Genomic DNA, 12,938 nt, shown 5'->3' with positions numbered 1-12,938 from the left:
TATTTATTAGACTTGTACATTTGGCTAGGGGAAAATAACCCAAAATGAAAATAACAGTTGTGTTTGATTTATCAGAGACATCAATTAACATTTTCTGAGCAAACCGTGGAGTCCTTTCTTGTAAAGGAGTATGTGAATAGGCTTTGGGCACATTCAGGTCTGATGGAAATTTATCTCATGGTGCAGGATGGGGGGGTGGGACAGGAAACTGATGCAGAGAGAAGAGAACAAGAGAAAGGAAAGGGGAGAAGCAAAAGAAAAGAGACAACAGTTGACAAGGAGAAGAGACAAAGGAGGGAGAAAACTCAGGAAGAAGAAATAAAGCAAGGACCTGAAGGTTAAGAAAAGGAGAAAGGAGGGGGGTCTGGAAAGAAGGAGGAGAGGACAAAAGGCAGAAAAGAGGACAGGTAGGCAAAGACAAAAATAAGAGAGAGCAATAAAAGTAAAATAAAATAAAAGACAAAAATAAACGAATGCAGACGTCAGAGCCCGGGCAATTTCTGTGAAGTGCCACTTGGAGAAGACCAACCTGCAGAGAGATGCTGCCTCTGGAAGCTAACGATGGCAGTAATCATGATTTCAATTTGCAATAAATGGTACCAAGGGCAGGCTGACCCCAAATGGAGAGACCTGCAGTCACGTCAGTGGAGTGGTAAATGCGTAGCAGGGTTGCTGAGAGGCTGGATTCAGTTCTCCTTTATTTGACAACCATTTTGTGTCTAATTGCTGCTGCCAGTGGTCATTCCAGCTGTTTTTTTTTTTTTATAAGTGTTTGCTCTCTCTGCACACGGTGCAGCATAGACATAACTAATAATTCTCTAGCCTCATTTCCAAAGCTGCTTTCCCTTTATGCGTGTGTATTTGCATGTGTCATCGTGATAGATTGCACATCCAGACTCCTTTTAACACCTGCACAGAGACCTGGGTGTTAGCAGAGAACCCGGTTTCAGAGGAGTAATGGGGAGAGAAAAGCCTTAGAAAGCCCAGGCAAGGAGAGTGGTGGAACAGAAATGGGGTAGAGAGAGACCCCGTGGAGTCAGAGAGATGGTGGAAGGTTGTATGCCATCATGATGGAACTCTGTAAACATATTCTGAAAAGTCAACTAGGGTTACAAATTCTCTGAGTAAACTTTTATGTAAACTTTTATGGAAAGAGGTAGAGTTTCTCTTTTGGTCAGCATGAGGTTGCACAGAGGTAGCAATTGAGATGGTCAGATTTGAAGAGGCTGGAATTAGCAGGACTCTTTGGACACTATAGAGTCTATAGTGGGGCTGGTAGGGGGAAGACCTGAGGAGGGATCAATGTAATTTAATTTGGATTTCAAGGGGATCCCTGGGTGGCTCAGTGGTTTAATGCCTGCCTTCGGCCCAGAGCGTGATCCTAGAGTTCCAGGATCGAGTCCTGCGTCAGGCTTCGCATGGAGCCTGCTTTTCCCTCTGCCTATGTCTCTGTCTCTGTCTCTCTCTCTCTCTCTGTGTGTCTCTCAGGAATAAATAAATAAAATCTTTAAAAAAATAATTTGGATTTCAAGGGGAACCTGTAGTGTAGCTACTATGGTTTACATGTGTGTAAGAACATAGCACATGTTGGCCTGTGTATGCCATTTGAAACACAATCATCTGATACTTTTAAGAATAAAATGTCTTTTTCTTTTTTTTTTTAAAAAACTTTTTTTTTTAATTTTTATTTATTTATGATAGTCACAGAGAGAGAGAGAGAGAGAGAGAAGCAGAGACATAGGCAGAGGGAGAAGCAGGCTCCATGCACCGGGAGCCCGACGTGGGATTCGATCCCGGGTCTCCAGGATCGCGCCCTGGGTCAAAGGCAGGTGCCAAACCGCTGCGCCACCCAGGGATCCCATTCTTTCTTTTCTTTTTTTTTTTTTTAAAGTAGGCTCCATGCCCAACATTGGACTTGAACTCACAACCCTAAAATCAAGAGTCATGTACTCTACCAATTGAGCCAGTCAAATGCCCAAGGATGAATTGCTTTCAAATAAATTCATGACAAGTCATCTCTCCCCATATAGACCAGAAGTTCCTTGGATATCTTCTCTGGCTTTTGAATAACCTACAGTATCTAGCTTAACACCTAACACATACCAAGTGTTCAACAAGTCAATTGTCTGGACCACTCATTGTCCTTTGAAGATGATTCATTCAGGAAAGAGAATCCTAAGGTGCACCTGGATCACAAAGAACCAGATGCAGGGACTACCTACAGACATTTAGGGTCTACTGTCATTGGTAGCATGTTTTTTTCAGAAACTTAGAGTGACTCTTCTCCAATGTTGGGAATGGCATTCCATATGGGCCTCGAACTATAGTCAAGATTCAAGTCAAACATCAGAATATAGTTCAAAAATGAAGAGAGAATTGAAGCCTCTTGAAATTTTGTCATTACAACCAAAAAACAAAACATACCAGGAACTGAAATAAGTAGGCCTTTTTTTTGTACCCATCCTTGTTTAATGTCCACCCACCTTGTGTGAGCACTTTGTGCCAAAGTGACCCAAAGTCTAAGTGGATATTGATAATATTCACATCTAGGAAAGATCCGTATGAAATGTACGTACGATGGCGCTCTCACAGAACCATGTGTTTTCCCTCATTTCCTCTCACTCCTCAATGCTCTGCTGAGAACAGTGTGAAGGTAAAGTTATAAAGGAAGTTCTTACATTCTTAAATCCTCTGTAAAGAATCTGGAGCTCCTTCTTGGTAAATTTGCTCTGGGCTTCCAGAAGCTCCAGAGCCTCAGGCCGATGCCGGACAGTGGCCATCTCCAGCTCATCTTCCATGCTGTCTGTGGAGGAGAACCAAAAAGAGGCTGAAGAACAGTCACAGGTCACTGGTGCTTATACACAACAACACAGGAGAACAATAAAACGTTTACTGGATGTCTGTGATTTTTCCAAAGGAAGGATTCTCGTACCATCTAAGGTAGTCTTTACATTTCTCAGAGTTTACATAACGAAGCTACGACAATTCCACATACTCTTCTTCCCTACTAGCTCTAATCATTAGATCTTACAATATTAGCATCTTTATAATACAGTTTGAAGAGTACACAAAATCATGAATAACCTTAAAACCTGGACTTGGTGTGCATATACCAAGTCCTGGTTTGGAAAAATAGAATTTCAGTTTAATGACAATCAGTACCACCCTGTGTATCACACAACTAGGAGGTAGGACTCTGTCAATACTCTCTGAGGATTCAAATATTTGGCCTGGGGCTACAAATAAAGTGGCCAGTTGAGGTGCTGAAGTGAGTAATCAGCTGCTGATTTCACTGGCATAAACCCAGTCTTCGCGGGTGCACTTTGGACTGGGCCTGGGAGAAGTTCTGGCTAGACCCTCTTCTGCAGCCAAGGGAGTCGATAGCTACAGATATATCCTAAAATATTGTACTTTCCTTTATGAATTATATTTACAGTATTATTTCTCAAAGATGCTCTTTGTAAAAAGAATTTGATATCCATATAAGTTAGGGAAATGCTATAAATGCTATTATAGTGTGGGACCCAAAGAGGGAAATTAAAGGTTTCCAGAGGACCTGCAACAAACAATTCTGTTTAACTTTGTTTAACCCAATTGACCCCAAAGGGTATTTGTCCACAGAACCCTCTCTCCCCACAGGTCACATCTGGTGATCTCTACATGTCTGCCCTAGGCTTGTGTGGAACATTAGTTAGGAGGTGTTGGCTTATATTAGGATCTGGGTGCTCAGGTCTCAAAAGTATAGCATCCTTGATCAATTTCAGCTTTTTTTGCAGTAGGTCCCCATGGAGGCCTAAGAAATTGTTCTTGCCATCATCCAATCCACACCTTGGCTAAAGAACTCACCAGGAATATAAGTATGCAGGCCTAACCCCGTAGCCATGGCTTGCTAACCTCCATTGTATTCCTTCTTCTTAGCTACAGATTTCCAGCTCAGAGGTTCAGAAGAAGAGCTTTTTTTTCATTAACTCTGTGCCCCGGGCCACTAGCATTCCAATTCCACATCTCATGTGTCAGAAATTTAGTCATTGTGGCCAAAAGTCACATCATTCAGATACTCAGAGCTGCCTTTCACTAACACCTGTACCTACTTTCTGCCCTCTCTCACTAAGTACAGTGATGGGCCAGAGTTCTCACAGAGCAGGGATAAAGAGGTTTCCACAGAACCCTAATCTTGGAGTGTCCTAATCACTGCCCTCAAGTTTACAAAAGCCCAATAATGGCAGTGAAACAGGTACTTGGAATGGTTGTGTTTGTCAAAATGGGGAAGAGAGGATAAAAGCAGACATTTGTTTTGTACTCTTCGTATTTTAATAGCTTATTGTGGAACTGTGAGATGGAAAAGCTGCAGGATAGTGATGGATAGATAAGAAAAATAAAAGGGACATGAGAAGATGGGAAGGCCAACAATAAACTCGAGCTGACAAGCATAAAATTGATGCGAAAGTAAGCGAGCTATGCACCTGAAGGATGTGTAGCGGACCTACAGGTAGCTAGGGAAATGGCAACTAGGCATTCACAAATTGACCTCCGGCTGAGCTTTATGGGGAAAATCAAAAAAGTCCATATGGGGCTCCTTCAATTTTCTCCTTCATTCACTGGAACATTTGAGTAGAATAGGCTGATTCTACTCAGTAGGTCCTGAGCTTAGAGAGGAGGTGCTCCCTAAGATTGCTGTTGATCCAATGAATTGGACTGTGTTATTGTTACTGGAGTTGCCAATGCAGAAATGAATGCCCTGGAACAGACTTGATGTAAATAGATAACACCTAGATAGAAAGACCCGGCTTTCTTGAGAAATATCTTCACATAAGCTTCTTTTGAGTTGATTACAGAATAATCCCGTCAGCCTAAAATATTCCTCTTTCTTCTTTCTGCCTGTTGAAATGTATATATCTTTAATGATTTAATTCAAATAATACTGCCTCTCTGAAGCCTTTCCAGATTACTCCACCATGCAGAACCCTGTGCAGAGTTCTCACACCTTACCTACCTCTCATGAAGCATAAAAACATAATATGACCTGTCCATGCCTGCCTTCTCCATTGTGGGTTACTTGGCGATGTGAGCAATGTCTTAGAGATATGCATATCCTCTGGGTCTAACAGTCTGGTACCCATAATCACTCAATAATTATTTGGTGAGTGAATGAATGAATGAATGAATCAGTAAATAAATGGTGTTGCTACTAAAGTTTCCATTCCCCTGGAACCCCTTGAACCTTAGCAGCCCTCTAGAAAATTATTTCTCAAACTGAGGTTTGTGGACACTTGGTAGACCTTAGATGCCTTCTTTGGAATCTCTGTGTTCTCCATGCCTTGTTCCGAGAAACAGCAAGAGCAAAGGCAGAGGAAATTTTAATCATATTTTCTGAGTAGTGCTTCAATCATAGCGTAACCTTTTGTAGACACAGTGACCCTTCCACTGGAAAGAAACAAAACAGTGCATTCACTCCTTGGCCTCTGTAACCACACAGCAATCCGAACCACACCACCAACACACTTCCTTCCTCCAGCTGTCACAGACGTGCTGATGCTGAGACGGAGACAAAAGACCCAGAGTCAGAGGGTCAGTGTAATTAATTGAATTAAGTGTGTGCTAGGATTGAGCATCATACACAATATTCAAAGCACCGCACTGGAAGCATCTGCCTGTGGACTCTTGTTTTCCCGGCTGACTGGTACCTTATTTCCTAATGACTCCTACCTGCCAAAGGGCTGTTTCTATTTCTAGGAGGCTGACAGGCTCTAAAAACCTGAAATCATCAGTAATCACCAGCACACGTTAAAAAAGCAACACCACCTAACCCAATCAAGACTGATTCCTGGAGGCAAACTCTGGAGAGCACAGCATGATTCCGCACATGACTGTGAAACTCACAGGTTGACTCAGCCACCTTTTAGGAGAATGTATTTGGGGCGGGGAGGGGTGTGTGTGTGTGGATTTTAATACAACGCTTAACATCTATTGAGCGCCTATTATAGGGCAGGAGGCAGGATAGGTGCTCTATTTTTTTTAATTTTTATTTATTTATAATAGTCACAGAGAGAGAGAGAGAGAGAGAGAGAGAGAGAGGCAGAGACACAGGCAGAGGGAGAAGCAGGCTCCATGCAACGTGCGCCCAACGTGGGACTCGATCCCGGGTCTCCAGGATCGCGCCCTGGGCCAAAGGCAGGCGCTAAACCGCTGCGCCACCCAGGGATCCCCAGGTGCTCTATTAATATAATTCTAGTACTCACAGTAACTCCATGATGAGGTAAAATTGTCCTTTTATTTTTAAACACATGTACTACTGGGTCTTATAGAGGTGAAGACATGAGTGACCAGATGTCACATAGGAGAAAGATAGAGACAGGATTCACACCCAAGTCTCTGATGCCAAACTTTATGTTCTTTCTCCTTTGTCATGTTGTCTCTCAATACCAACAGAAATAAGAATGATAAAAACAACATATTTATCTCCTCTCCTTTTCTGCACCGTCAAATATCTCAGAAAATTTGACTAGATCCACTGGGTCCATTTTCTACCTCCTGTTTTCTCCTTAATCTCCCGTAATCTGACTTCTGGCACCATTATGGGTTGAACTGTATCACCTCAAAATTTGTATGTTGAGAGCCTAACCTCCAGTATGGCTGTATGTGGAGATATGGCTTTTAAGGAGGTAATTAACATTAAATGAGGTCACAGGGACCCTAATCCAATATAACTGGTATCTTTATAAGAAGAGAGAGAGAGACACCAGGGATACACACAAGCAGAGGAAAGGCCATGTGTAAGCACAGCAAGAAAGCAGCCATCTGCAAATGGGAGAGGTGTCAGGAGAAACCAACTCTGCGGGTATCTTGATTTTGGGTTCCCAGAACTGTGAGAAAATAAATTTGCAATTCAAACCATCTAGCAGTGGCATTTTGTTATGGTAGCCCTAGTAAATGGATACATCCATCCATGTTCGAATGACACACAACACATGTAAAAGCAGGTCTTGTTTCTCATAGTTTGCCCAGTTGGACAATGGGCAAGCCAATCACACCAATCTTTACAACACCCTTCAAGAGAGGGGCTTTTGATCCCACTTTAGGGATAAGAAAACTGAGGTTTGGAAAGTCAAACTATCTTGTTCAAGCTCAAATGGCTAGTGAGTAATGAGGCACACAGGTGTCTTTAGCAAACCTAAAGTCCAATTTTTTAAGCATTCTGCTGAGATTATTAATAAAAATCACCACTCTATAGAGAGCTTTTGCTCTAAGCTTGGCTGTGTATTATCTCGTTCTAATACTGACAAAAATGGTGTGAGAGACCTATTATTGCCCTTATTTTACAAGGAATAACAGGCTTACAGAGCTTAAATAATTTATTCAAGGTCACATAGCAAGTCAGGTTCACAGCTAGGATTTGACCCTTGGTTTTTTAATACCAAAAATGATGAGCTCAGTCAATACGCTATTTTAAGAGTTGGGAACAGCTATATACATACATACATATATATATTTTTTTCTTTGAGTTGACTTCTATTGCATAACTTTTATTAAAGACTATTTTATTTTTTAAAAATGTTTTAAGCAAAAAAAAATGTTTTAAGCATAAGAAAAGTATACAAAATGTTATAAAGAATATCTATGTTCTTACTATTCATGTTTCTCAAACCAACATTTGCCTTAGACATTTTTTTTTTAAGAAAGAAAGTACTGCAGCTAGACTCAGAAATCCCGCTCCTACACATTTCCCCAAACGAAATGAAAAGTTATAGTCTCACTAAAATCTGCCTATGAATGTTTACAGTGGTTTTGTGTATAATCACACAAATCTGGAAAGAATCCAAACATCTTTTGATGGGCAAATGTATAACAAATGGCAGTACATCCATTCAATGGAATACTACTCAGCCATAAAAATCAATAAACTATGGATATATACACACACATACAACCACATGGATGAATCACAAATGCATTGTTCAGTGAAATAAATCATATTTGAATTTTCTGTGCGATTCCATTTTTGATCACATGTTGAAAAAGCTAACCATGTAGACGGAATACAGCATAATGGTTGGTGGTGGGGAGCAGGGTTGACTACAAATGCCTGTGAAGGAATTTTGGGAGTGATGAATATGTTCTATATCTTGATTTTGGTGGTGGTAACTTTATTATATTTATCTTTATTATATTTGTCAAAACTCATAGAATTACACCAAAATAGGTGACTTCCATTATATGTAATTTATATTTCAATAAAAAAGAGAAAAAATAAACTAAACATTGAATATATATATATATATATATATATATATATATATATATATACACACAACAGCTCTCTCTCTCTCTCTCTCTCTCTCTAGGGGAAAAAATTTTAGACTGCCACTGAACCCCCCCAATGCCTCAGGGAAACCATGCCTGGGTGCCTTGGAGAGATCACCATGGTGGCAGTCAATGCTGTGCTACTTTAGAAACAAATAGAACAAGGTGTGAAAGGGACACTATCTCAGAGCTGGAGAAAACAAAATGTTTGCATTTATACATTTTTCCACAGAGAAATGTAGGTTCAAGGAGGCTGGGTGGTGTGTGTGTCTAAGATTAAAACCAGAACCAGGTGGGACCCTGGCCACCTGAATCATGTCCAGGCCTCTGCAACTCCGCAGGCATCTTGCTGGGTTGCTAATTCGGTGCTGCTTTTGCATCCTGAGACAAGCTGAATACAAATAGCATTTTAATTCATGTATCTTCTAACAGATTTAATTTTAATCAGACAACTAATTCCCAAACCCAGACACCCTTGAGCTCCCCAGCTGTCTCTTTGTGTTATTTGTTTCTTAGATTTAACTCTCTCAGGGCCAAGGTTGTCCTAGTCTGAGTAAACAGTCCCCTCAGGCCGTGACACAGTTGGGCTAGAAATTGGAATTCAAATCACGTGGGAACAACAGAATGAGTTTTAAAAATAGGCATCTTTCTCCTCTTTCTCACAACTTCTCTTCTGCAGTAGAAGTTTATTACAGTCTGGTTTATAATTCTGCAAATCTGACTCCATCCAAGGTCAAACCATACCCTCCAGAACGTAACTACAGAACATCGTGGTTTACAAACACATATGAGTGTGAGGTCTGCTTTCCTAAAGCAAGTATTTGTAAATAAGGCCTGTAATGCTGAAATAAAACCATTTTATAAATAATGTCACTCCACTTGGAATTGGTTTGGAATCCAGTCTGGGGACACTGAGGTGGGTCCTTCTTTCATCATAGCATGGGACACTGCGAGGCCACTGCCTTGTTCCACAGACCACTGGCTACATCAGGCTGTACTTACTGAGCACGTGAAATCAATGAATAACTACTATAAGCCTCCCCAGCGTATAATGGACGTACCTACAGGAGGTCCACTTTGCACAGCATAACCCTTCTTTACATAGTGTATCTAGTTTTCATTATAAAAGATCATAAATTCTATGACTTTAAAATTCTGTTTGAGCCTAAATTGACTTGTCTAGCCAAAGATTCAGCTGGCTTGACCTATATTGCTTAATGTCATTTATAGAAATACCTTTTGAGTCTCTCTTCCTAATGTTTATGCGTTATTAAATTGGTTTAATAGTGACTTAATTAGCGTGGCAATAAAATCATGATGAGGATGATTACCTCTTAATGATATGCTACACGTGATTTTAGAAGCTTGGTCCAGTGGCAGGTATCGGAGGATGGTTGGATGAATTTTGCTCCAGGTTTTAGATTTATGGTAAACACCACTGGAAGATTCTTGACTATACACATTGGAAACTACTTGTGAGAACTTCTAGAATTGGGCACCCAGGTGGCTCCGTGGTTGAGCGTCTGTCTGCCTTCAGCCTAGGGCGTGATCCTGGAGTCCCAGGATCGAGTCCCACATTGGGCTCCCTGCATGGATTATGCTTCTCCCTCTGCCTGTGTCTCTGCCTCTCTCTCTCTCTCTCTCTCTGTCTGTCTGTCATGAATAAATAAATAAATCCTTAAAAAAATAAAAAAAAAGAACTGCTAAAATAAGAAGATACTACTGTTTGGTTCATGTTCACATCTGTCCCAACAGGCAAAGAACAAGCTTTCCAGGTGAAGATTTCCAAAGCTCTCGTACATGGTACCAATGCAATTCCTTCCCTGTCTTTCTTCCTACTTTGAACACGTGTACAGGCATTGACGGAATGCCATATATTCAGAGCAGTCCATGCCTTAGCTCCAACCCTCCCTGTCCTCAGAGGGGTTGGCATCACAATCAGTTGAGGAAACTGATTTTCAGGATTAAGGAATTTACGTAAGTTCCCACAGCTAATAAGTGGGGTTGCTGGGATCTGACACAAACCTTTCTATTTTCTGTTCAATCATTTGACTTCTCTCGATGGAGAGTTCAAACCCGGGACAAGCACTGTAAGCAACTGCTTAAACTTTGCCAACTTTAAATGCTTTATCTCAAGAATATGAAGGCCTGGGAGCCCTCTTGACTCTTGCTGTGCTCACAACCACTCACCTATCCACCCACCAGGAGCTATTTTCGGGTGCGCATGGAGAGTACACGAGCAATTAACTCCAAGCTGATGGAACACAGCCCACAAGTAGAAAGCAATCAATCCATCCAAAACACTGCAGGAGTCCTAGCACACCCCAGACCACCCTAAACAACTAGAACCCCCTAATTTTTGTTAATCAGACACATGTTTCAATTCTGGTCCTGAAAATATGTTAGGACCAAAAAAAAAAAAAAAGCCCTTTATAGTTAGTACTCTATACTATTTAATATTTAGATATCGCACAGAAAATGAAAAGTATTTTTAAAATGGCCAATTATTTTGAACATCTTCTGTTAGAGGTGGTTGTTGATAATGACACTGAAATTTCCATTCTAGGATAACTTGAATTACTTTCCAGTTTCATGACTGGATTCAATCACTTACAAACTATAACTATTCAGAGGAAAATTGCTGGAGCTACTTCTCACAGTATTCATGAGTGGATAGTCTCTACCTTATTTACAAACATAAATAATACCTCTTCATGCAGGTTTGGATTTCAAAATATGATCACCTAATTGGGATGCTTGTTATTAGTATTAGCCATATTATTGCCGTAGCAAGTCATGTGCGACTCCTTATGATAGGAGCTATTATTTCATAGATGGTAGGGTCTTACTTTGCTTTTTGGTAAATGAGCAACACAAAAATTATATTTCAAGTCATTATACATGGAAAGAAAATCTACAATAGAAATGCTGGGGTTGGGCAGCCCTGGTGGCTCAGCAGTTTAGCGCCGCCTTCAGCCCAGGGCCTGATCCTGGAGACCTGGGATCGAGTCCCGCATCGGTCTTCCTGCATGAAGCCTGCTTCTCCCTCTGCCTGTGTCTCTGCCTCTCTCTCTCTCTCTCTCTCTGTGTGTCTCTCATGAATAAATAAAGAAAGTCTTAAAAAAAAAAAAAAAAAGAAATGCTGGGGTTTGGTGAGAAGGAAACAAGGAATATGACTGAACTCACACATCAAGGTAGACCCAAAAGATGGATAGTTTAGCCAGGAGAGTCCATGGCTGAGAGGAAATACAATCAAAGAGAAAACTTGAAAAATTTGGGAAACTTGGAGAGAGATAAAGAAAGATAGCCAACGATGGCTCACTGAATTAAAAGTGCCATAACAAAAGGGTTTCTCCTCAAGTCTGACAGACTTTTTTTAGTTTGTCTTTAAAATCAAATGATGGTAACAAACCAGTTTTAATAGCATTTGCTCTGTGTAAGTGCTTTCCTTAAGTTAACTCATAAAATCCCCATCAGCACACTGTGGATACCAAATTATGTTCTATAGGGGATTCCTGGGTGGCTCAGCGGTTTAGTGCCTGCCTTTGGCCCAGGGTGCGATCCCGGAGTCCTGGGATCGAGTCCCACATCGGGGTCCCGGCATGGAGCCTGCTTCTCCCTCTGCCTGTGTCTCTGCCTCTCTCTCTGTCTCTATGTCTATCATGAATAAATAAATAAAATCTTTAAAAAAAATTATGTTCTACAGATGAAGACACTGGCTCAGAGAGATGGAATGACTTGCCCTTGGTCACACAGTAGCAGAGCCTGAGTATGAACTCTGGATACTCTGGTTCCAGGGTTCACATAACTGACTATTCCGTTGTCCTGCCTACCATAGACGAGGAAGGAGGGTAGTGCTCCACTTATCTGGAAATCATATACCCAACCTAGAATCAGGAAATCAGTAGCAAAAGGGCTCTAGGCAGAAAACAGAGTTTTCTCGCATTGAACGTGGTTGTGAAACTAGCTCCTTAAATTTGTAAATTTATATTCAAATAGAAAGCCTTAGCACGAGTGGTTGTAAGCCAAAGGCCAATGCACACATCAACACCCTGCTCTCCTTGACTCCTAGTACGGCACCTTGCCAAATGCCTATCACGATAGCCTACCTCAAGAAGACTGTCCCCAATTATAATAAGCTTGTAATTATAATATAATTATAATAAGCTTGTAACTCCACTTTAGAAGCAGCTGGGGATGGGAGAGGAGAGCTACAAACTAAAGGAAGCCCATGAGACACAATAATCATACCTAACATTTGACAGCTGGCACTTTGTAGTAAACAAAATTATTTTCACTTTCACTATCATAGCTACCCCACACGATCACCCTGTGCACAAATATTGTCACCCTACTTTTACGGATGAGGAAATCAGTGTGGGAAGAAATGTTGTAACTTATGAAAGACATAGAAACAGGAAGCTATGAGTGAGGACTTCAACTCGAATGTACAGACTCTGAAGTCTAGAAGTGACCCCCGATTGCCTGAGAACAGAGGAGGAAAAGTAAAGTTAAAAAGGCACATGAGCACATTACAGCAAAGAATAATAACAAAATAGTCAATGACCAACGTTTGATCTTGGTCATTAGGAACAGGCTTTATTCCCTTTGTTTCAGAAGATAATACGCAGGTGATA

The 12,938-nt window shown here is 41.0% G+C and overlaps 1 protein-coding gene across 4 annotated transcripts in view; it reads right to left on the bottom strand.

Annotated features, from left to right (window-relative positions):
• Window positions 1-12,938, bottom strand: part of KCNIP4 (potassium voltage-gated channel interacting protein 4) — a 1,126,248-nt gene that overhangs the window by 112,481 nt on the left and 1,000,829 nt on the right. For all 4 annotated transcript variants that reach the window (XM_038533579.1, XM_038533576.1, XM_038533578.1 and 1 more), the window contains one exon: window positions 2,679-2,803. In XM_038533579.1, the coding sequence (XP_038389507.1) occupies window positions 2,679-2,803 (125 nt within the window). The remainder of the gene's footprint in view (window positions 1-2,678; window positions 2,804-12,938) is intronic.

The sequence above is a fragment of the Canis lupus genome, chromosome 3, assembly GCF_011100685.1.
Source record: "Canis lupus familiaris isolate Mischka breed German Shepherd chromosome 3, alternate assembly UU_Cfam_GSD_1.0, whole genome shotgun sequence".
In the NCBI taxonomy this organism is placed as follows: domain Eukaryota; kingdom Metazoa; phylum Chordata; class Mammalia; order Carnivora; family Canidae; genus Canis; species Canis lupus.
Note: the sequence above shows the minus strand (reverse complement) of the source record. Positions and strands in the feature narration are given on the sequence as shown.